The sequence below is a fragment of the Xyrauchen texanus genome, chromosome 4 (genome assembly GCF_025860055.1).
Source record: "Xyrauchen texanus isolate HMW12.3.18 chromosome 4, RBS_HiC_50CHRs, whole genome shotgun sequence".
In the NCBI taxonomy this organism is placed as follows: Eukaryota; Metazoa; Chordata; class Actinopteri; order Cypriniformes; family Catostomidae; genus Xyrauchen; species Xyrauchen texanus.
Genome location: NC_068279.1, coordinates 5,440,817 through 5,466,142, shown reverse-complemented (window position 1 = coordinate 5,466,142; position 25,326 = coordinate 5,440,817). Strand labels below are relative to the sequence as shown.

The 25,326-nt window shown below is 37.7% G+C and overlaps 2 protein-coding genes across 2 annotated transcripts; both read left to right on the top strand.

Moving 5' to 3' along the window:
* Window positions 1-3,844: 3,844 nt before the first annotated feature.
* LOC127643305 (WD repeat-containing protein 31-like) lies at window positions 3,845-12,287 on the top strand. The gene is made up of 9 exons (XM_052125987.1): window positions 3,845-3,891; window positions 3,988-4,114; window positions 6,362-6,436; window positions 6,558-6,702; window positions 8,602-8,702; window positions 8,882-8,949; window positions 9,132-9,273; window positions 9,730-9,892; window positions 11,622-12,287. The coding sequence occupies exons 1-9, from the start codon at window positions 3,845-3,847 to the stop codon at window positions 11,780-11,782; spliced, it is 1,029 nt and encodes a 342-aa protein (XP_051981947.1). The 3' UTR covers window positions 11,783-12,287.
* Window positions 12,288-16,330: 4,043 nt separating this feature from the next.
* Window positions 16,331-24,764, top strand: LOC127643309 (RING finger protein 225-like). Its single transcript, XM_052125992.1, has 2 exons — window positions 16,331-16,569; window positions 21,545-24,764. The coding sequence occupies exon 2, from the start codon at window positions 21,602-21,604 to the stop codon at window positions 22,190-22,192; it is 591 nt and encodes a 196-aa protein (XP_051981952.1). The 5' UTR covers window positions 16,331-16,569; window positions 21,545-21,601; the 3' UTR covers window positions 22,193-24,764.
* Window positions 24,765-25,326: the final 562 nt, after the last annotated feature.

Genomic DNA, 25,326 nt, shown 5'->3' with positions numbered 1-25,326 from the left:
CACAGCTGTGAGGGGGTTTCTATTAAAGCTGTTGAGGGAGTGACAGTAAATTTGGCATCATCTGAAATTTTAACGTCTTATTCCACCACTCTCTATTTTTCTCCTTTTCTGGAAAGTCATTCAAACGTAATAGTTGATTTTTTCTTTTGGTCTTGGGGCAAATGGGTAAGTGAAAATAATATTTGCTGTGATCTCCCATTCACCGCTGTCGAAGTTTACCCTGCAATCGTTTACTTCCGCGTTCCAAAACCTGGAGTGTGAAAAAGGTCTATTGATAAGCCATGCAGGTCCCAGCTACTACAATGATTTTATTTTTTTTTTTGCCCCCCCCTGGCTCGAATGTCAAACTCCGCCTATGCCAATACATAACTGATTAATGGCTTATACTACAGACAACAACAGCTGTTTCTCCTTTTTGAGGTTGCCAGAGCCTGGGGAGTGATATCTTCAATGAAACATATATAATAAATTCTTCCTTTGTATACTGTATTTTGCTATACTGACCTTTATATGAACATAGAAACCATTTTATAATGGAATTAAATGTAGAAAATGTCTAAAAAAATTTTTTTAAAACATTCTCCTAGATAGATAACGTTTGAGTCTTAATAGATTGCATTGTATTAGCTAAATTGATAATTTTAAATTATGATGGGACATAGCCTAATTCTAAACTTCAGAAAGAGTTTTATTTTGGCATTACAGACAAAGAGAATTGAATGCAGATATGTCTAAAAATGTCCACTTTTTGATTATTGCATAGTTACCACTGACTCACTGCACATCACCTTGAACGGGCACATATTACACACAAAAATTGTCTTTTGCCGCCACCTGCTGGCTAAAATCTGTAAAGTCACAAAAATAAATGTAAAGAGACACATCTAGCTCTTAACACGTCTGCACTGCGCTTACACTTTAGTTTAGAACACAAGCGGAGTGATACACACAGTGAAGCATCTGATGTTCTGAGACATAAGTACTCATGGAACGTCTCTCGTCCAATCAGATTCAAACTGTTGTATATATACAGTACTGTGCAAAGGTCGTAGGCACATAAGATGTTTCACAAAAGCATTTGTCTTATTTATATCTTCAGCTTTTAGTGTGTCAATAGGAAATATAAATGTTAGACTCCCAAACATTACTTTTGCAAATATAAAAGATTAGTATAGAAGAACAGGGAGCCCTGCAACAGATGTCATGTCCCCCACTGAACATCGAGTCAGTCTAGGATTACATAAAGAGACAGAAGCAACTGAGACAGCTTAAATAAATTGAAGAACTGTGGTAAATTCTCCAAGAAGCTTGAGTCATCCTTTCTGCCAACAACCAAGAAAAACTGTTCAGGTGTACCTAGGTGAATTGGTGCTGTTATAAAGGCAAAGGTTGTCACAGCGAATATTGTGTGTATATATATATATATATCGGTTATATATAACTAAAGCGATAAGACCCTTCCTCTCTGTACATGCCACACAACTGCTCGTTCAGTCCCTTGTCATAACTAGACTGGACTACTGTAACGCTCTCATTGCAGGCCTTCCTGCATGTGCTATTAGACCTCTCCAAATGATCCAGAATGCAGCAGCACGTCTGGTCTTTAATGAACCTAAGAGAGCACATGTTACACCACTCTTTGTCTCTCTCCACTGGCTGCCGGTTCATGCACGTATTAAATTCAAGGCCCTGATGCTGGCATACAAAACAGTCACTGGGTCTGCTCCAGCATACCTAAAAACATTTATGCAGAGCTACGTTCCCACCAGAAGCCTGCGGTCGGCTAAGGAACGTCGCCTTGTCGTACCAAAACAAAGAGGCACCAAAACACTTTCCCGGACTTTCAGTTTCATCATACCACGGTGGTGGAATGACCTTCCCAACTCTATCCGGGAAGCTAACTCACTCTCTATCTTCAAAAAACTGCTAAAAACACATCTTTTCCAAAAGCACTTAAGCGGTCACTACAAAATAATATAAAAAAATATATATATTATTTACATTTCTTGTTGCACTTAAATCTGTTTTGTATACTATTCTGATGATAGTGAAACTTTGTAATATGGCACTTTTTGTACCACTGTCTCCCTAAGATGATTCGCTGATGTTTTTCCTCTTTTGTAAGTCGCTTTGGATAAAAGCGTCTGCCAAATGAATAAATGTAAATGTAAGCGATATCGCACTTGTGCTATATGGCCCTAAATCAGCACTGCTGTGATTACCTGCGGCACTCGGTGCTGATGTAGGGCCATTTCATACCCTCGCTTGTGTGATATTGCTTAAATATCTCTAGTTCATAAATTTGAGCATATATGTACATTCTCATGTCACTAGTATTTAGTAAAAAAATGTGACATAAATGACAACAAATATGTTATATTTTTAAATATATACAGTATGTATATACATATACACTGGCGGCCAAAAGTTTGGAATAATGTACAGGAAGGAAATTGGTAATTTAATTCACCAAAGTGGCATTTAACTGATCACAGAGTATAGTCAGGACATTACTGATGTAATAAACAGCACCATCACTATTTGAAAAAAGTCATTTTTTATCAACTCTAGACAGGCCCCATTTCTAGCAGCCATCACTCCAACACATTATTCTTGAGTAATCATGCTAAATTGCTAATTTGGTACTAGAAAACTCTTGTCATTATATCAAACACCACTGAAAGCTATTTGGTTTGTTAAACGAAACTTAAAATTATTATATAATATACAATATTAGGTCAAAAATGACCAAAAAAAAGAAACAACTTTCTCTAGAATCTCATCAGTCAATCATTGTTTTGAGGAATGAAGGCTATACAGTGCATGAAATTGACAAAAAACTGAAGATTTCAAACAAAGGTGTAACTACAGTCTTCAAAGACAAAGGACAATGGGCTCTAACAAGCACAGAAAGAGACGTGGAAGACCAGATGTACAACTAAACAAGAGGATAAGTACATCAGAGTCTCTAGTTTGAGAAATAGACGCCTCACATGTCCTCGCTGACAGCTTCATTGAATTCTACCCACTGAACACCAGTTTCATGTACAACAGTAAAGAGAAGACTCAGGAGGACTTATGGGAAGAACTGCAAATTTATGTTTTGAAACAGAAAAACAAAAAGAAAAGGTTAGAGTGGGCAAAGAATCACAGACATTGGAGAACAGATAATTGGAAAAGAGTGTTATGGATCTTAACCCCATTGAGCTTTTGTGGGATCAGCTGCTAGACTGTAATGTGCATGAGAAGTGACTGACAAAACAGTCACATCTATGGCAAGTGCTACAGGAAGCGTGGGGTGAAATGTCACCTGAGTATCTGGACAAACTGACAGCTAGAATGCCAAGGATCTGCAAAGCTGACATTGCATATGGAGGATTTTGTGATCAGAACTCTTTGAAGTAGTTTAAGAAGTTCTAAAAAAAAAATAAAATTCAAATTGTAATAGTAATTGTTCACGTTATTAATGTCCTGACTATACATTGTGATCAGTTGAATAATACTTTAGTGAATAAAAGTACCAATTTCTTTCCATAAGAGCAAAATCTGTACATTATTCCAAACCTTTGGCCCCCAGTGTTTGTATGCTTTTGGTAGCAGTGAAAACCATATACAATATGAACATATATTTCATATATGTGTTTTGCAGAGTTCTTTATGGGAAGGAAAAAATAACTGTGTGTGATGTGTTTGTTTATCGCAGACCCAGAAACAGGACAGAGTCAGAATATGGCTAACACCATGGAGAGATGAGTGAGGCTACCATAGTTTGTTGTTTTTTTCTCCCATGAGGTTGTAGTGCATTGAAGCGCACCTGATCAGGTGATTGGCCACCCAAACAAGCATGGGGAAACTACAGAGCAAGTTCCGCCGGCGCTCGGACTTATACAGGTTAGAGATGAAGAGCCATGCTGCTGTTTAGGGAGCTGGTGGTTGTGTTGTATATTTATGGTCATTTAGACTGTATTGTTATCATCACCTTGACAGGGCCAAAGAGGGTTCGGAAACTGTACCTGTGCCCCAGGTAGTACAGTATGAACCCGCCCACACAGATGCCATCAACTGTGTGACCAGCCTGACCTCTGACCTGTGTGTGTCAGGAGGGCATGACCAGGTTAGCTGGGGGGCATTAAAGGGACTGTTTATCTAAAAGTGAAAATGTTCTTACCATGTACTCACCCTTACGCCATCCCAGATGTGTATGACTTTCTTTCATCTGCTGAATTCAAATGAACATTTTTAGAAGAATTTCTCTGCTCTTTTGGTCCATACAATGCAAATGAGTGGGTGCCAAAATTGTGAAACTCCAAAATCATAAATCAGCATAAAAGTAATCCATAAGCTCCAGCGGTTAAATCTATATCTTCAGGAGCGATATGATAGGTGTGGGTGAGAAACAGATCACTTTTACATTCTTCCTCTTGGGTTTTTGGTGATTCCCATTCATTGTGCTTACAGCCCCCTACTGGGCAGGGAGAAGAATTTCAAGCAAAAAGGTACTCAAATATTGATTTGTTTCTCACCCACACCTATCATATCACTTCTGAAAATATATATTAAAACACTGGAATCATATAGATTACTTATATGATGCCTTTATGTGATTTTTAGAGCATCAAAATTTTGGCACCCATTCACTTCCATTGTGAGGACCTACACAGTTGAAATATTCTTCTTAAAATCATAATTTGTGTTCTGCAGAAGAAAGAAAGTCACACACATCTTAGATGGCATGAGGGTGAGTAAATGATGAGAGAATTGTAATTATTGGGTGAACTATCCCTTTAACAGGGAGGGATATTATTAATCATTAAGTAATGGAAATCAAGTCAATTAGTGATTTTGTATGACTCAGATTTATAAATAAAAAAGCAGGAGAGTTGGACTTAAAGGTGAAGTGTGTCATTTCTGCTGTACAAAACAATAACCATTATTTAGGCAAGTAGGGTTGCCAACTGTCCGAAATGACGACATTTCGTATTGGATGCCTATTGTATAAGCATTGGCAAAAAAGGGAGGGGCTTGAGCCATAACTTGGAAACAAAATAGACTTGTGTGTGGGCTCTTTTGACTTGGGCCAGTAAGCAAAATACTAGCTACCACCCATCACTAAAGCTGGGTGATATGTATATAATATTTTATCGATAGTCGGCTTAAAAATATCACGATGTACAATGATATAATCAAACGCCCTGCCAAGGTTTGGAGAATGTTTTTGCTTATTAAAACACAAAAAACATAAACCAAAGGCATTTCTGAAGTGAAATTGCCCTTAAACTGCACTAAAAAGCAATTCAAATAACGAGTGAAATAAGTGATCCAAAACATTTCCAAATATTTATCGTCTCCATTTGCCATCACGCAAGCATCCGTCGACAACAACAGGTGGGAAATTACTAATAGCCTACAGATTAAGAACTTAAGTCAATTATGAATGTAAAGATAATAATAATGATCATAAATAAGCCTAATAATTTCCCTTGTGTTCTCAAAATAATGCTGGCAAATATGTGTTATCGAATTTGGGAAAATAGAACTCAATTTTAGGTTCAAGGTGAACGTGTCTTGTATTATTTTATGATTTAATCACTTTCGTCTTTGTTTCTTTTATACAAAGATATTACTCAACCTGCAGAGTTACTTTCACTATGCATGTTAACCACGAACTGGTCCGTGGAAATAAAGCGAGCTTAATTCAGGTGAATGAAACAAAGATAAAAGAGTGATAACTCTAAATGCACGTTCCACGAGATGCCTCTGAACAAACCGTCGAATCAGACACAAACATTGACGGTTTTGTTTTTGTCTGTTCTTAAAAATATAATAAAGTCTTTGTGACTAACAGCATTTCTTGTAATGTGTCACTCTGAGACGTCTTACAGGTCGCCCGCCTGTTGCAGGTAGACAAGCTAAATTACTGCCGCATGAAATGCTTTTGGATTTTGGAGCTTGCGAACTGGATTCAGCGTCGGTCACGTTTGGTGGGTGGCGTGTGCTTGTTTCACACCATGGGCCACTGTTTAATATATTTAGCGACTTCACAGATCCATGGTTTTGCCATTTCCCGATATTATCGATCATTGTCTGTCAACTGAGTGTCGTAATTGGCATCGGGATCTTTTTAAGATATCGCCCGATAACATCGTCCTATCACCCAGCCCTACCCAGCACACCTTAGCAACGCTATAGCAATGCACTGAACTTTTTTCTGAGTTTGATGCTTTTAGTGGTACAGAAATTACAGACTTTACCTTAAAGGCTTCATATTGAAAGAAGCAACAAGGATCATATTATTTAGTTCATTGTTTGATTGACATTATACAACGTTTTAAAATATTTCTATTATTCTTATTTTGGTCAGGCAGTTGTTGTGTATGACTGGAGAGCTGGAAAAATGTATAAAGCATTCCTGGGCCATAACAGAGATGTTACTAAGGTGATAAAAAAGGCACTTGTTTATATCAAAATATTGTATATAAAATGATCTCTTATTATGAACTGTAATATTATATCCTGTGTGGTGTGATTTGTGTGTAAGTCTCTTTCTGTTTCTTTAGTTGTGTTGTTTTTCAAGAAATACCTGGATCTTCAGTGCATCTCGTGATAAGACAGTACTTATGTGGGATCTGGGTCGAGACAAAGAACCTGTCCAGGATTTCTGTGGCCATGAGCTTGTAGTTAATGGAGTAGCAATCAGTCCAGGTGAGCAAGTACACAAACTCTTAGAATCATAAAGGGGAGACCAGGGCTAGTTGTTAAACGTTTTACTCCAGTTAATATTTTTCAGGCCAGTTTCTATATTGACACATACCTTAAATCTTGTCTACAAAAAAGCTATTGAACGTTTTCACCGTTATTGACAACATGCCCCAATAAGTTGTCATTATAGGAACCTGCTGTTTATTTGCACTTATTTAATATGAAATAGCCCTCCAAGACGGATTTGAGACACTCACAGCATTCAAATGTAAATGCATCTGACAGTTCAAGCCACATATGGAAATTACTCCTCCCAAACAGTGCTACATCAGCATAGGGAAAACACGATACATAACAGCTGCTACAGAGTACTTGCACAGGGCTCGCATCGTGCAATAAATAATAGCAAATTAAAAGAATACAAGTTAAGCTCATTCGACAGCATTGATGGCATAATGTTGATTTACCACAAAAATTTATTTCACATCATCACTCCTTTTCTTAAAAATAGGACAAATCTGGGTTAGAGTGAGGCTCTTACAATAGAAGTGAATGGGACCACTATTTAAAAAGTGTAGCCACAAGTAAACACTATATGTGTTAACATGATTTTAGTGTGATAAAATTACTTTCTAACCTTTTCTGTATTAAGTTATTGCCAATTTACAACTTCAATGCCATGACAGCTAAAATAATACATGAGTTTTAACAGAAGAATTAATGTAAGCGATTTTATAAAATGATAAGCTTCACATAAGCCTTTAAACCCTCCAAAAAATTGGCCCCCATTCACTTCACTTGTAAGTGCCTCACTCAATCCTAGATTATTGCTGGTTTTTTTTTAAAGAAAAGGGGGATGTTCCGCTCCAGCGTATGTTCAACTCCTGTTTATGTGATTTAAAGGATTTAAAGTTCCTACTCCTGCATCTCCTCTTGACTCCTTGGGCACCAAACTTTACACTGAGACCCGAGTTTAACTGCTGTGTGCATTTTTAATTTCCTTTTTGATTTGTAACTGGTAGCACCTAATAAACAAAGCACAAAAAAAAAATCTAGATCAAGTAGTTTTCCTAAATATGTGTGTCCTTGTACGTGGGCAGTGAGACTAAGTTGTGAAATTTTAAATAATACCAAGCTATAGAAAGTTTGTTTTTTTTTGCGCATTCTAAAATTCTGTATCTATGTACTGATTACGTTTGACCCATGTCTGCCAAACATGTTGAGTGGTCCAAACATCATCTGCAGCCTGAAACTGAACTTTTGGTTGGATTTTAGGAGTGAATGCACATAGCAGCATAGAAAGCTACAGGATGCACCCTTGCTCCCTATTTAGTGGATGACTTCTTCACCTTCCATGTGCTGTCTGTCTGAACTGGTCTCAGAACAGTTTGAAATGCACCAGCTAGATCATGTGTAGTTCTTCATCAGAAGTTCTGCAAATAAACATGATATTTCAATTACTGTAGTATATGAAGCAAATGAATAGGATCTTTACTTCCAGAATTGTTGTCCTCAATTGGACTTTTGACACAAAACCTTTTTGTTTCTGAATCTTAGGCATTGTGACTACTTCTCCATGTTACAACTAGCCCTGGTCTCCCTTGTTTTGTAACTCAAACATTCCCCCCAAGCAAAAAAATAAATAAATAAATACACCATGGTGGTGGTGTAGTGGTCTAAACCACATAACTGGTGAACTGGTAATTAGAAGGTCACTGGTTCGATCCCCACAGCCACCACCATTGTGTCCTTGAGCAAGGCACTTAACTCCAGGTTGCTCCGGGGGGATTGTCCCTGTAATAAGGGCTCTGTAAGTCGCTTTGGATAAAAGCATCTGCCAAATGCATAACAATTTAAAATGTATTATTTTAATGATGTAATGATGTTTTATTTTTATTATAGAGGGGTCAAAGCTGTGTACAGGCTCTCGGGATAACTCCATGTGTCTCTGGGACATTGAGTCAGGAAAGTGTCTACAGAGAAACACCATCTCAAGGAACCTGGTTAGAAGAACTCTTTAAAGTTCAATAGGGATGTTCAATTGCTACATTCTGTTCCATTTAGTTATGCTCTGTGTACCTGTATTCTTTAATGCAAGAACATCTCTGGTACAGATAGACTGACATTCCAGTTTATAGCCTTGATCATCAATGTATGCCTGTTCTTTTGGCCTCTGTTTCAGGTGACCCATGTATGCTGGGTACCAGGAAGCACATCCATTGTCCAAACCTCAGAAGACAAAACTATTAGGTCAGAGGATAACAGATACGTTATATGAGACACTAAACTGGTTTATTTACTTTCATTATTTGACCAAAGCAGAGATGTGTTTCTCTGGAAATATTTACTAAACAAATCAGGAGTATTATAAGTCGTGTGTGTGTGTGTGTGTGTGTGTGTGTGTGTGTGTGTGTGTGTATTGTCTCTCTCAGGGTGTGGGATAGTCGAACCTGGCAGGTCACTAACACATTTCCAGCGAAGCAGTATATTCAGACTCACTGTGACATCAGTCCAAATTGTTACAACCTGCTGTCATCCAGCAACGGCGTCGGTGGGCAGGGCTGCGAAGCCACAGTACGTTCATGTAGGGACATTGTCGGGGCACAGTTGTGTATATGCATAAACACATTTTAACGAATATGTTTATGCAGGGGCCAAAATGACCCGAGTTACTGGTATTGAACCCGGAATATTCCTTTACTCTGATCTCTTACCTAATCAAACCCCATTTGACAGCTGTTATTGATGCATTAACCCTCTGTTAAATCACAAACTAGACATGCTTTTTTCCTAAATGTAACTGATATCCATTCAAGTCTTGTTTCTTTTGTCTGGGCTCAATTGTACCTCAGCAAAACATACAATACTATACAATAAAACCACACTGCTACAGTGTAGACACCAATCAGAGAATCTTAGCATGTGAAGATGTTTCATTTAATCATGTTTGTATACCTGGAGTTTCTAGAGACCCCAAACAAAAGTAATGTAACATTTTCATTGAGGACTCAATTTACTCATTGTGTGTAGTTGTGGGACCTCAGGCAGCCTGGCTGTAAGGTGACTGAATATAGAGGGCACCTGCAGACAACAGCGTGCTGTGTGTTTGTGCCTTCTCGGCTGGGGTGTCCTGCACTCGTGGCTTCATCATCATATGACAGCTCAGTCAAAATATGGGACCAGACCACTGCAGGTAACACACAGTCCTGTATACAAACACACTCATAATGGTATTATGTTTTCATCCATACATGCATATTTGTACTATGGTGCACAGTCAGCCACAGGCTAATAGATCAAAATTCTGTTTTGGGGTTTAATAGTTAAAATGTTTATATAAAATGTTATAATATATATATATATATATTATTTATACACACACAAGTACATTGGCCAACAATAAAAAATAGAGCAGAGGGATGTAGGCCAATAATAGGGTTACATTCATTGATATGGAAATAAAACAAACAATATTTTAAATACTTATCTGTTTTTCTGTATGTTTATAATGTATTGTATTTAAATTGTCTGAATTATATTTATTATTATTATATCTAAAATTACCTTTACTTGGGCGCCTTTTGCAGTGAATATTGGAGACTGATTAATTTGATTAACTAATCGGCAAATTGTGTAATTCATTCTCTGGTGGCCTAAAGTTTGGAATAATGTACAGATTTTGCTCTTATGGAAAGAAATTGATACTGTTATTCACCAAAGTATTATTCATCTGATTAAAATGTATAGTTAGGACATTAATAATGTGATTTAATGTGAATTAAACCACTTCAAAGAGTTCTCATCAAAAAATCCTACATTGGCATTCTAGCTGCCAGTTGTCCAGATACACAGGTGACATTTCACCCCACACTTCCTGTAGCACTTGCCATAGATGTGTCTGTCTTGTCGGGCACTTCTCACACACCTTACAGTCTAGCTGATCCCAAAAAAGCTCAATGGGGTTTAGATCCGTAACACTCTTTTCCAATTATCTGTTGTCCAATGTCTGTTTCTTTACGCATTCTAACCTTTTCTTTTTGTTTTTCTATTTCAAAAGTGGCTTTTTCTTTGCAGTTCTTCCCATAAGTCCTGCACCCCTGAGTCTTCTCTTTACTGTTGTACATGAAACTGGTGTTCAGTGGGTAGAATTCAATGAAGCTGTCAGCTGAGGACATGTGAGACGTCTATTTCTCAAACTAGAGACTCTGATGTACTTATACTCTTGTTTAGTTGTACATCTGGCCTTCCACATCTCTTTCTGTCCTTGTTAGAGCCAGTTGTCCTTTGTCTTTGAAGACTGTAGTGTACACTTTTTTATGAAACAGTTTTTGGCAATTTCAAGCATTGTATATTCCTTCATTCCTCAAAACAATGATTGACTGACGAGTTTCTAGAGAAAGTTGTTTCTTTTTTTTGCCATTTTTGACCTAATATTGACATTAAAACATGCCAGTCTATTGCATACTGTGGCAACTCAAAAACAAACACAAAGACAATGTTTAGCTTCATTTAACAAACCAAATAGCTTTTAGCTGTGTTTGTTATAATGGAGTGATTTTCTAGTACCAAATTAGCAATTTAGCATGATTATTCAAGAATAATGTGTTGGAGTGATGGCTGCTGGAAATGGGGTCTGTCTAGATTTGATCAAAAATTACTTTTTTCAAATAGCGATGGTGCTGTTTATTACATCAGTAATGTCCTGACTATACTTTGTGATCAGTTGAATGCCACTTTGGTGAATTAAAGTACCAATTTCCTTCCGAAACTGCAAAATCTGTTCATTATTCCAAACTTTTGGACACCAGTGTATATGTATATCAGGTATTCAATATTAATACAGACTTGTGTCCTAGCTCTTTATTTTAACATATAATTAAATCCATGTGGTTTGATTCTTATTTCCTATAATCTCTTCTCAGCATGTTTGTGCACATTAACGTTGGACGGTTCAGGGCCTTTGGTGTCTCTGGCTCCGTGTGACTCTAGTAATCTCTTATGCGCCAGTTTTAACACTGGACTTCACCAGCTTCATCTAGATCAGGGAGCAGCGGTCAGCCTCAGTGAAGTGGCTTGCTTCTGACCTGCTGGACCATCTGCAAAAATAAAGTGAACTGTTAAAGTAACAGCTTTCAGAACTGGAACTCTAGAAAATTGTATCGGGAAATGAGAATGTACACTGGATGGCCAAATGTACAGTATGTGGACACTTCCTAACTAACAGGTTCTGCTATTTCAGCTACACCCATTATTACCAACAGGTGCGTAAAATCAAACTTGCAGTTATTTTTACACTTTATTTTGGCCATGTAGTGTAAGATTACCTGTTTATATGAACCCAATAAATGGGTGGAAATGCTTCAACCAAATGGTACAAAGGAGAATGCTTGGAGGTAGCTTCCCACCTAGATGTACTGGCAATTACTTACGTTTCCCAAACATAGCCGAGTTCAGATCAAAGAATAACCTTGAGATAAGATTAGGTGCTTTAAATCCTTTCTTTCTTTCGTTTAGAGTTTTGTGTTAGTGTCAGAAAAAATATAGGCAATAAAATTCCACTCCATTATGTTTTTGGAGACAAAATCAATGAAGGACTTGACTTCTCTCGCTGGTTACAGTGGCCCTTAAGTATTTGGACACTTTAGCTACACTTAAACTGTGAATAAATGTGATTCCATTAAATAAATAAAAAATCAAAACTAGTGCCATTTATGTTACAGAAAGAAATCATAAACACACTTTTCAAGAAAAACATTCTGCAAATATAAACTTGTTAGTAGATATGGAGCCCCATTTTAACACTAAGCACAGTACTATGCAATAAATCATAAGAGTAAAGTCAGTGGGCATTGGCATTATTGGTATTTTCATGCAAGCATGTGCTAAGTCTAGGCACAAGGAGGTTTGGTGAAATTGCATGTGCAAAGCGCTAATGGGCTGGGTCAAGTGCAATGTCATTCGGAGGTTATTCTTCGGTTATTGCGCTGTTTGCATCCTATTGCCTGTCAAGCACCAGCGATATAAACAAAGACAGCACATTAATAAGAAGTTGGTAGTGTAAAATGCGCTGTATGCAATGAATTAGAAGAATAGAAATATGGACTTACGTTCTTTTGTGAAGTAATCACGTCATTGTAGAATGTCAGGCATAGTTCTATGACAGTGACACGCTCCTTTTATAAGCATAGAATACGTCATTCTCGTCAGGATTTGGATGTGGGTTATGTTAAATTATGGGATGTGGAGCAGGGCCTGGCGAGACAGACATGGGCTTTGGACCAGAACCTGACGAGACAGATGTGGGCTGTGGAGCAGAGGCTGATGAGTTAGTGTGGCATGGTGATGCTTACAAGTCAGAGGCGGAGATGGCCAGGATGCAGCGGTCAAAGCGGCATAGCATGACAAGGCAGACATGGTAGAATAGTATGACAAGGCTGATGTGGTAGCATGGCATGACGAGGCAGACGTGGTAGCATGGCATGACGAGGCAGACGTGGTAGCATGGCATGACGAGGCAGACGTGGTATAATGGCATGACGAGGCAGACGTGGTAGCACGGCATGACGAGGCAGATTTGGCAGCATGGCATGACGAGGCTGCATAGCATGACGAGGCAGATGTGGCAGCCGAGGCTTTAGGTGCTGGCTCTGGGACAGCCGAGGCTTTAGGCACTGGCTCTGGGACAGCCGAGGCTTTAGGCGCTGGCTCTGGGACAGCCGAGGCTTTAGGCGCTGGCTCTGGGACAGCCGAGGCTTTAGGCACTGGCTCTGGGACGGCCGAGGCTTCAGGCGATAGCTCATGGACAGTGGCAGGTATGAGCGCTGGCTCGTGGACCGTAGCAGGTGTGGAAGCCACTGTTGGAGTGCAGAGTTCCTCAATAGCCACTCCCACAGTGAAAGACGAATCGTTTAGTTGAAGGGCAAAGTCAATATATTGGACCAGAGTCCAGTTATTTAAACCCCCAGGCATTCCCCCGCACGGAAAAGGTCCTTGAGAGCAATGTCATTAATATTAACCAAATGTCAAAGCTCACAAAATTCCAAAACATAGTCTTCAGTGGGTCTATCCCCTTGATGCACCCGCATGAGGTGAACTGCTGGGTTTTTGTGATTAGTCAGGTATTTTGTAACGCTGAGCAAGACAGGAAGGAGACGAAGATGACGATAATGTGAACCGCAGCTTTTTAAATAAAGACATGAATATATCCAAATCAAAACCAGAATCAAGAACTTAACTAGACTTGACTATAACTAGGACCATGAACAAACCATGAAGACAATGTTACACAATGACATAGACAGGAACTAGGAAGTAAACTTCAAAATATACGTTTGTCTCAAGTGTCCAAATACGTTAGGGGCCTGTGTATGTACACTCTATAGGTAAACTGTATCATTTTTCATTGATACTCTGTTTGAGCTTACACATAAGCATGTTCAAACATTTGCGTAAATGGTCTGATCTTGTATTTAATACACTGGAGAGGGTGATAATGGGAAAATGTGGCCATTCAGTGAATTTTTGTAAGAGAACAAACCTTGTCAATATCGTCAAATTGAATGATCAGACATATAAGAACGGGAAGGCAGTGGAAATCTGTGATGCAATGTTTTCTTATAAGACTTTTTTAAATCAGAGAATATTGTTTTTCCAGACACACACTTTTTGTATATTAATATGCATTTAATTACGAGCGAATGTTTCAATGTTTTGATTATATATATATTTTTTTAACAAAGACATACAAACACAAATACCAAAGAGCATTTTTGGAATCATAAACAGTGGCCCCCAAAAAGTATTTGGCCACTTAATTCACACTTTAAAGGTTTGCATATCATTGCATTAGATAACAAATCACATATCAAACCAAGTGGCATCTCACAGGTGCAGTTAAGCACATTAACTATGGACAATTCCACTAACATTTGACAACCAGAAAGGGTCCAAATATCTTTTCTATACCTTTCATTTTGAACATTGCATTATCATGGAATCTATCTTTAAAATAAGAGCCACTTGATTTAAAACAATTTTTGTATTGCGCAGTGACATTTTAAAGACTTAAGTATCAAAATAACTTTTGGGGTCACTGTACAACATTGTAGCAGAATATTGATGAACTGACAGCAGTATGTTTCACTGAGACACAGTAAAGGTTACACTGATTCAAGTGTTTATTTGAATAGTATGTAAATGCTGAAGTTCTGAGTTATCAATTTGAAGGAAATGTTTATGTATTTGCACATTATATGATAAATTATTTCAAGAGAACACCTTTCTGTGTTTTTTGTTTTGGTTTTTTTCAACAGGAAATTGAAATGTTGGTGGAATAATGTGCATAGCTTGATCTTTGCTGTTTTTTAAAACATTTGAGAACAATGAAAAGCATATTTACACTAACTAAAAAGTACAATGGCACTGCTATAGGCATTTTAACATTTCTCCAATGTAACATGGCTGTTTTATAGCAAATTCCTAACATGGCAGAGTTGTTATTATCTTTTAAGTGTGTTAAAAGGCTCCCTCGCCACCTTTTTTTTAATCAAATTTTAATCAAAACACCCTTCCGTTATTAATTCTATTCACAAGTTGCTCCGTCAATATTCAATCAATCAAAATGTATTTTTTCAATCTTGATAAATTTGTGAACACATAAAAAGCTCATTTTCCTGAAGGTGTACCTGGAGCCCCTTGTATGTATGGCATAGTAGTGCCATTGACCTACTATTGTTTTTTTGGACGGGTACCAGGGTAGGACCATAGTATTCTTGAAGTACCTTAAAATACAAGAATCTGGTAAAAATTCAGTACCATGGTATTTCCATCTCTGTACTACATACACCACAGTACTTTTTCAAGTGTAGTTTCAAATAAACCAACCAAAAGTGAAAGTAAACAAACTAAAAACTAACCAAAAAGAATTATAGTGTTTTCAAAGGTACCAGTTATTCACTTCAGTTTTGCCTGTTCAGGTATGTATTCTATAATGTTGGGGAGCTAACTAAAAATAGTGACGCTTCTAACCAAACTACATTTTCAGTTCATGAAAATGAACTTGTTTACATACAAATGATTCACTGATTCACTTGAGCCTTTGAGCAGTCTAAAGGCGACTTTGCCTCCATTTATTTAGTTAATTTCTGCAGTTTTTTCATTATATTTGGACTCAGAAACAAAAAATAGGGTTTTATTAGTTTATATTTAGCATGCAATTATATGCTTAATATAATGTTGTCACCCTAATTGTTTAAAGTCACCCTAATGAAATATGTAACTATCAGTTGATATTTTGCAATCAGAACCAACATTAACAAGTCAACTAATCTTCAAATATATTTTCTTCTTCTTACTTTTTTGTTAGTAACATATAGGCCCAGTGTAGCTACCTACTTTAGTAGCTAAATAGTAGCTTGACTATAGTTTATGCTTTTAAGTTAAGTGTAGTAGCTTCCTCAACACTGGTATTTTATATTACCTCTCTCACGCTCTCTGTCACGGCTTGGAGAGTTTATATTGCAGATCTGCCTGATGTCTGTATTTGACTACTCGCTGTGCATTTCCTCCTCACTGCTGGTCCAATATTCAAATGCTGCCATTCTTCATAAAACAGAGGTAGAGAAACGGACAGATCACCCACTGGCAGAGAGAAACTTGGACAGAAAGCCAAGCAAATAATGGTAGAGTGCATGGTGTAGTTAAATGGGTAGAAACTTAAGAAGACACATTAAAGGGATCAAGTAGCAGAGAAAACATCTTTCTCTCAACACACACATCAAAGATACAAACTTCTCATTCAACAACAAGGAATTCTTGCCCCGTTTGATGAAGCCAAGGGGGTTAAAGAAGGGACGTCCTTCCAGAATATGAGTGAGTGATAGTGAATCTAACTATTAATATATGCAGTTGATAACTAGATGTACAGTATTGTGTATTTTTATGTCAACTGTCTCTATACCAGAAGAAAAGAGTTATTGTGATATTTTGCATGACTAAACAGTAGTAGAACTGTTAAAATGGTTTAATTGAAACTAACTTTGAAGTGACATATTCAGGATTGGAGATGGACTAAATGTAATAGTTTAACCTTAAGAATCAAGAAGTGGTCGGCCATATCAGTCGACCAATTATTGGAAAATTTGGGGGGGGGGGGGGTGACTATGGTAGTAACAACACTGATAGATAAGCGATTAATTATATGCGACTGATATATTTGGGAAAGGAACAAATGTGTTGATTATCTAATGTCTTTTTTATTACAAACTTTGGCCTAAATGGTTAGATATTACGTCTGAAATATGACTTTTAATACATCCATCCATGCATTTTCTATATATCCATCCATGCATTTTCCCGCTTGTCCTATGTAGGGTAGTGCTGGAGCCTATCCCACCTGGCAGGGAAACACCAGTCAATCACAAGTCACTTTTAATACAATACTTTTGAATTACAATAGTTATAGATTGAATGTGGGTACTTGGTGAGTAGCCTCCCCCTGTTGTTCGCATGCTTAAATGGACAAATAGGAATAGTATACTGAGAACAACCTTTGCATTTTACAATCTGTAGATCTCAAAACCATTACAAAATAATATAATTATCTGTTGCATAAAGAAAAGCATTGCAGCTAAATGCTCATAATTGTTGTCAAATATAGGCAATGTTTTCGAGAGGACATGTTCCATGGTTCCAATTCAAATTTGATATAATGGTATTATATATGATCAGCTACAATCATTTGAGACCATCGAATGAACCAATAATGAAGTCACCCAAGTCTTCTACCTGCATTATGGGTTTCAGTAATGGGACTCCACTTCTACTGCTTTGCATATTTTTGAGCCGCTCTTTGGTGGAAACCTATAAGCATTTCCAATGCAAATCTGTCAGTGAATAGGTCTACTGTATGGGCGGAAAAACAAACAACTCTGTTTACCAATGATACTTTGTTATCTGATGAATAGATCACCTAAAGGAAGATAAGAGTTGAGTAAAGGAAAGATCATAGGTTAAGCAGGTTTTTATTACAGTACTCTTACCGTATAACAGGGACAATCCCACTGGAATAACCTGAGGTTAAGCATCTTGCTCAAACAAACATTGGCTCGCTCTTTACAATGTTCAAACCAGCAACCTTCGAGTTGCAAGCACGAAACTTAAAGGTATATTTCACCCAGTAAAGAAAATGATCTCATCATTTACTCATCCTCATGCCATCCTAGATGTGTATGACTTTCTGTCTTCTGCTCAACACAAACAAAGATTTTTAGAAGAATATCTCAGCTCTTTTGGTCCATACAATGCAAGTATATGGTGACCAAAACTTTGAAGCTCCAAAAGAACATAAAGGCAGAATAAAAGTAATTTTCCAGTAGTTAAATCAATTTCTTCCCATGCTATATTATATTTGTGGTTGAGAAACAGGTCAATATTTAAGTACTTTTTACTATCAATCTCCACTTTCACTTTTACATTCTTATTTTGTTTTCTTCGCCATCTATTGGGCAGGGAGGACAATTTATAGTACAAAATGACTTAAAAATGTATCTAGTTCTAGATTTAACCACTGTAGTCTTACAGATTATTTTATGATATTCTTTTGAGCTTCAAAGTTTTGGGCACCATTCACTTGCATTGTAAGGACCTACAGAGCTGAAATATTCTTCTAGAAATCTCTGTTTGTGTTCTGCAGAAGAAAGAAAGTCATACACATCTGGGATTGCATTAGGGTGAGTAAATGATGAGAGAATTTAGATTTTTGGGTGAATTATCATGTCTTCTGAAAAGACAAGTTTAGGATCTATCTTCCAGAGAATTCTTGCTGGTCCAGGCTGGTTAATGCTGGTCTAGCTGGTGGACAAGCATTGTCATCTTTGTATTGTTTTCCAATAAAAAATAATTATCTAGGTAACATCTAAACAAGACACATTTACTTGGGAACAAACTGGCACAAGATATTAAAGCAATGTTCCAGGTCCAACACAAATTAAGCTTGTATTTGTCTCATAATGTTGAGTACCACAAAAATAATTTTGACTCGTCCTTTGTTGATTTGGACAAAAGTGAATATATATAGTTACAGAAATTCACGCACAATGAAGTGGATGTGCCAGCCAATAAATGCTAAAATACTAAAAGTTTCAAAAGTATAGTCACAAGATGTAAACATTATACGTGATAACATGATTTTAGAGTAATAAAATCACAAACTAACCTTTTCAGTGAAAAGTTACATCCAATATTACAACTTAGTTGCATTACAACACAACGCCAGTAAAACCTGTAATCAATTTTATCAACTAATATCATGTAGAACAGAGATTTGATCACACTAAATTACATTAACATGCATAATGTTTACATCTTGTGGCTATACTTTAAAATCGGTGTGTATTTAAATTTTTATGGACTGGCCCCATTCACTTCCATTGTAAGTGCTGTTATGGCAGATTCCCCACAACAGCCATCAAAGCACAGTCGAGTCAAAGATTTCTCAGAGGCGCAAAGTTCTGATTCCAAAAATAGACTTTTATTACAAAATAACAAAGTCTATTTGGTCCATGGAGCATCTAAAATTACACTTCAGAATCATGCATTATTTTAATACAATTTCTGTTCCACTTTATCTCTGAGTGATGGTCCTTCTAGCTGGTTATTCTGACCCAACATGCTTCAATGATGGCAAAAGCGTGAATATTTCATTTTATATGCAAAAAACACTGTACTCACTTCATATGGTTACATATTTTATATTAACTAACAATCATTACTTTATGCATTAATTTGATTAGTATATTAAATGATTTCCCTTATTACAGTCATTGGTTACACATATTAAGATTCAACTTTATTGTCAATGAGCAGAGTACAGGTACAGAGCCAATGAAATGCAGTTGTTTTTGCATATCCCAACTAAGCTAAGAGTGCAAGGTCAGCCATGAAACAGTGCCCCTGGAGCAGATAGGGTCAAGGGCCCAACAGTGGTATCTTGACCGTGCTGGGGCTTGAACCTCCGACCTTTCAGTCTGTAATCCAGAGCTTTAACTACTGAGCCACCAGTGGCCCCTATGGATTCCTGTAAGATGGGAAATGTGTGCACACTCACATAAATTTGGATGGATCCTCTGCCTGTGCCTGGCTTTGTTCTAATTAAAACATTAGATCATCTCTTTATTATCAGTACACACATTTTTTCTGGGTCATACACAGAAAGGGTCATTTTCAGAAAGGCTGTAATTCTCCCTAGAGAACTTAAGCAGCATTTTTCCATTGTTTTGCACTTTAAATTATTAAACTGAGTAAATGATAATTAGATCAATAAATGAATGATTAAATATCTACCATATTGAATAAAGTCTCAGTGTGTCACAGTTTCCAAGGACTCTTATTTTGATATAGTTTTGTATTCTGCCCTCAGTTTTCCTTGAACTACATTTCCCACTGTGCGCTGTCCTCATCACAGCCATCTGTTCCACATCATCCTCACATGTTATCCATTCCCTCATTTACTCCTGCTTGTATAAATACCCTCTAGTTTTGTTTCCTCTTTGTCAGTTCTTGTTTGTTGCTACATGAGTTCAGTTCTTGTTTGTTGATTCCTGAGTTCACATTTATTTGTATTACTATCATAATCTTCATTAAGCCTGCACTCAGATCCATCGTGTCTCATCTCAGCAACTACTCCTTACAAATAACATTCATAATGCAGTTATTCATTGTACACTGATTACACATTGTCATTTTTAGATCGTTGTATATTGCATACATATAAATTCAATTATTAACTGAATGATTAAATACAATTTTCCATAGTGCCTTACATTGAGACGTTGCTGTGGTTGACCGTTCTTGCAGATTCACACTTAACAATGGTACACAGCTCCTGGTCCAAGCTCTGGTCATTTCAAGACTGGACTACTGCAATGCTCTGTTGGCTGGCCTTCAATCAGCCAACAAAGGCTCATGTCACTATTAATTTCGCTCCACTGGTTACCTGTAGCTGCCCACATCAAATGCAAGACTTTCACTCTGGTTTACATTTACATTGATGCATTTGGCAGACGCTTTTATCCAAAGCGAATTACAGTGCATTTATTACAGGGACAATCCCCCACAGCAACCTGGGGTTAAGTGCTTTTCTCAAGGACACAATGGTGGTGGCCATGGGGATCGAACCAGCAACCTTCTGATTAACAGCTATGTGCTTTAGCCCACTACGCCACCACCACACCAGGTGGTTTCCAGGACAGCCAATGGAACCGCACCCTCTTACTTCAATTCACTTTTTCAGGTCTATGCTCCAACTCGCTCTCTGCGGTCTATGAACAAGTGACCCCTGGTGGTTCCATCACAAAGAGGCTCAAAGTCTATTTAAAGATCGTTCACTTTCTCTGCTCCTCTGTGGTGGAGTGAACTTCCATACTCCACACGATCTGCTGTTACCTTCTCAACATTCAAGAACCAGCTGAAAACACATCTGTTTCATGAGCACTTAACCAACACATTAATTGCACTTACTACTGCATTTAACCTGCACTTAATGTACAGAAAAGAAAAAACCCTTGTCTGTCTCTCTTCTGTGCTAACATATTTACCACAGCTACTGTGAGACTTGGCAGTCCTATATGCAGATGTTGTTAAACATTGTATGACAAATTGCTTGCTATGCATCTCATTTGTAGTCGCTTTGGATAAAAGTGTCTGCTAAATTACTAAATGTAAATGTAGAATAGTGTGTTTTATGCTTAAAACAAGGATAATCTATCTGACAATGGGGTAAGAAAAGATTAAACTTTAATCAAAGTGGGGGAAAACTAAACATATTTTATCACTTGTATTTCTTCAGACTTGCCACATCAGAATGGACCTTAAAGATGCCCATTGAGGTCCCCTTTTCTTTGTTATGGAGCCTGACCCAAACAACCTCCGTGACCCCTACAAATCTGACCCATGTGATGAAGAGCCCCCAGATCTGGAGTGTGCCATCTGTTTTAGCCAGTTCAACAATGTCTTCAATACTCCCAAGGTACTGGAGTGCGAGCACACCTTCTGTCTGGAGTGTCTCGCCCGGATGAATGTGAAGTCTGCCCAACCTGACACCATCCTGTGCCCGCTGTGCCGAGCGTACACCCCATTACCCGACCTTGGTCTTCCTAAGCTCGCAAATGATTCCACGGTCCTGTCTTACCTCCCAGCTGCGATGCAGTATGTGTACAGCATCCGCTTTAGCCGAAATACAGGCAAACTGCAGGTGAAGAGAGTTCCTAGTTCTGCACCGGACATAACACAGACCATCAGCCAAAGCCTGGATGTTGGGACCCCAGAAAACACAGATGGATCACATGGCATGGGCAGAGACAGTGGTAGAGAAAGGTCTTTATTTGCCACGATACTCAGGATGCCCTTGTGCAGAGCTTTCATAATGTGCTCAGTGGCAATTCTGACGGTCACTCTTACCACTCTCATCATCACCAACATGAAAAACAATAAATGATGGTGTGAGGCTAAGGAGGTCTATAATACCTGGAGAAAGTTATTCATTATCATTTCCATTCATCTCAACAGCAATGGCTCGGCTAGCGCAGAAACCCCCAGATGTATGCAATTTTAAAGTTTCCATCTTTGCTCATGGTTCTCAGATCTGCCACCAGGTTTACTTTAAGCCAATTGCTTGAGCCAAAAATACTATGTGACTAATGGTGCATTCAAGTCATGTCAGAATGATCGTGTTTACCAGTTGAGATTTACATTTACATTTATGCATTTGGCAGACGCTTTTATCCAAAGCATAAGACTTACAGTGCACTTATTACAGGGACAATCCCCCTGGAGCAACCTGGAGTTAAGTGCCTTGCTCAAGAACACAATGGTGGTGGTCGTGGGGATCGAACCAGCGACCTTCTGAGTAACAGTTATGTGCTTTAGCCCACTACGCCACCACCACTCCATAAGATGGGGTCATGCCAATTAAAGAGTCATAGCAGAAGCAAAGTAGTAATTGTAATAACTCAGTTTTAACTTTTGGATTTTTACTGTATTGTTAAATTTGTATGCATTTTTGTACAGTTTATGAAGAATAGCGATAAATCTTGCCAGAAAATAAGATTCATTTAGCTGGTCTATGAGGTCGACAGACATGTGCAACAAAACTACATTTCCTATCATTATATGTGGTGGCATAAGAATGATGCAATTGATAACATATCAGTTAAACACATAATATGTAGCTTTGCTCTTTATTTTGTTGCATTGGTGCTAAAAATGCTTCTTTGTCAATAAGTGAAAACGAGAGAAAGAAATATGAAGTAGAAAAACTGGTACATTCTTTCAGACTGAAATCACTTGAATGCACATCACATGCATTTATGACTTAAGAATGTCCCAGGACCTAAATGCAGCATAACCACTTTGGAGCCACAGTAAGATGACGTCATGACAATGCTGATTGGCTGATGCCACCACAGGAACGCATACAATCCAAAGCCCTGCAGCAGTGTCAAAGGCAACAGACAGAGAAAGAAATAAGTTAATTTCATCCTTTTAAGAGTAAAACATCTACATCTAATGCTAACTAATTTGACCATTTATTTGTTGCTTGCAAAAAAAGTATTCCTTTAGAAAACATGGCTACATTTGATTGACTATCGATTAAGAATGATGCGTTTTGCTGCCGGATGATGTAGGGTGTAGTTACAACTTACACCAGCAGGGGATAACTAGGCCATGCTAACCAGCCAATCTATGGACAGCCTTTGTTGAATGCTATTGACAACCACAGAAAATAATTTTGCCAATGAACCCTGTCTGAGCAAAGTTACATCCAGGAAAGTTATCAAAAGTTACCAATTCGGAGAAGCTCTTTGAAAACAAATCCGTTTTGTGGCGCTATGGTGATGAAGGGTTTGCCTGCATCCAGCAAGACTTGGCTGGACGCATCACAAAAGTTACAGCAGCATCAAATAACCAGTGAAAGTCAGATTCAACATAAATCATAAACTGTGTTTGTTGTATTGTGAGTCCAGCAGCAACCCTACATTTAAACGTAAACCTAACCGTAACCATACTAAACCTAATCCTAACCACAAATGTAAAAAAATGAAAGGTTTGGGGTCCATTTGGTGTGTGTTTTTACATATAGAAGATTATATTTTTATGTTGTTTGCTCATCTGCAATACGTGTCCTATTAGACATTTCTTCTTGGATGTCAGTAAGACAATCAGCAGATTTCTTTGAGATGTTTATGATTTAGAATATTTGTAAAACTGATCTTTTTAAGATGTTTAGCAGATTCTTATTACATTGTGATGCTATCCAGATAAAAAGATCTAAAACAGACATCTCAGATATGTACGAGTGCTATCTGGGAGATGAACAGGCTTGCAAATTATACACTTCAGCTTTAAATGACAGACATGAAATGTTAAAATGCTGTAGTTCCACTGGAGCCGCTGTTGTGCAGTTTAGACACAAGACACTTTCACATTCCTTGTTGATTTTTAGGATAGCTCACCCAAAAATGATAATTATTTCATCAATTACTCACCCTCATGTCATCCCAGATGTGTATGACTTTCTATCTTCTGCAGAACATAAATTATGATTTTTGGAAGAATGTTTCAGCACTGTAGGTCCTTACAATGCGTGTGAATGGGTGCCAAAATGTTGACACTCCAAAAAGCACATAAAGGCATCATAAAACTAATCTATATGCCTCCAGTGTTTTAGTCCATATCTTCAAAAGTGATATGATATATGTGGGTGAGAAACGGATCAATATTTAAGTCCTTTTTGCTAGAAATTCTTCTTCCTGCCCAGTAGGGGGCAAAATGCATGAAGAACGCAACGTCACCAAAAACACAAGAAGAAGAAGGTGAAAGTTAAATTGGAGGGGAATTTATAGTAAAAAATGACTTAAATATTAATCTGTTTCTCACCCACAACTATCATATCACTTCTGGATTACTTTAATGCCTATTTATATGAATTTTGGAGCTTCAAATTTTGGCACCCCTTCACTTGCATTGTATGAACCAAATGAACTATGAAATTCTTCTAAAAATCATAACTTGTGGTCTGCAGAAGAAAGAAGGTCATACACATCTGGGATGGCATGAGGGTGAGTAAATGTTGTGAGAACTATTTCTTTAAAGGTCGTGAGCCCATTTTAGACACAAGGCAATCTTAAAAGACTTTTCAGCTTTTCAGCATTTTAATGCCGTTCTTCTTATTTCATATGTTGAGGAAGACATTTGGTCTTCCCAGCTAATAGATTGGTATCATACTTCTGTGTGGGATACAACTACTCTATCAAAATGTTTACTCAGTCTGCACAAACAGTGAATTTGCATTTATCATATATTCAAAGTTACAAACATCATCTCATAAAAGTCCTGACCTGTGTCACAACCGGAAACATTTCAGCCATAAATTTCAAAAGGTCAGTATGTCAGTATAAACAACTAACAAACAACATGATGAGCAGATTTTTGAATGTTTCCATCCTATGCAAATCAAAAAGTTCCTATCATCATGCAAATCTACAGCTACCTTTTACAGTTGTGAAAGACTGGGTTTTGTGGGCAAAAAGCAGTGATGTAATGCCTAATATGGACTGAAAACTGGAAAAC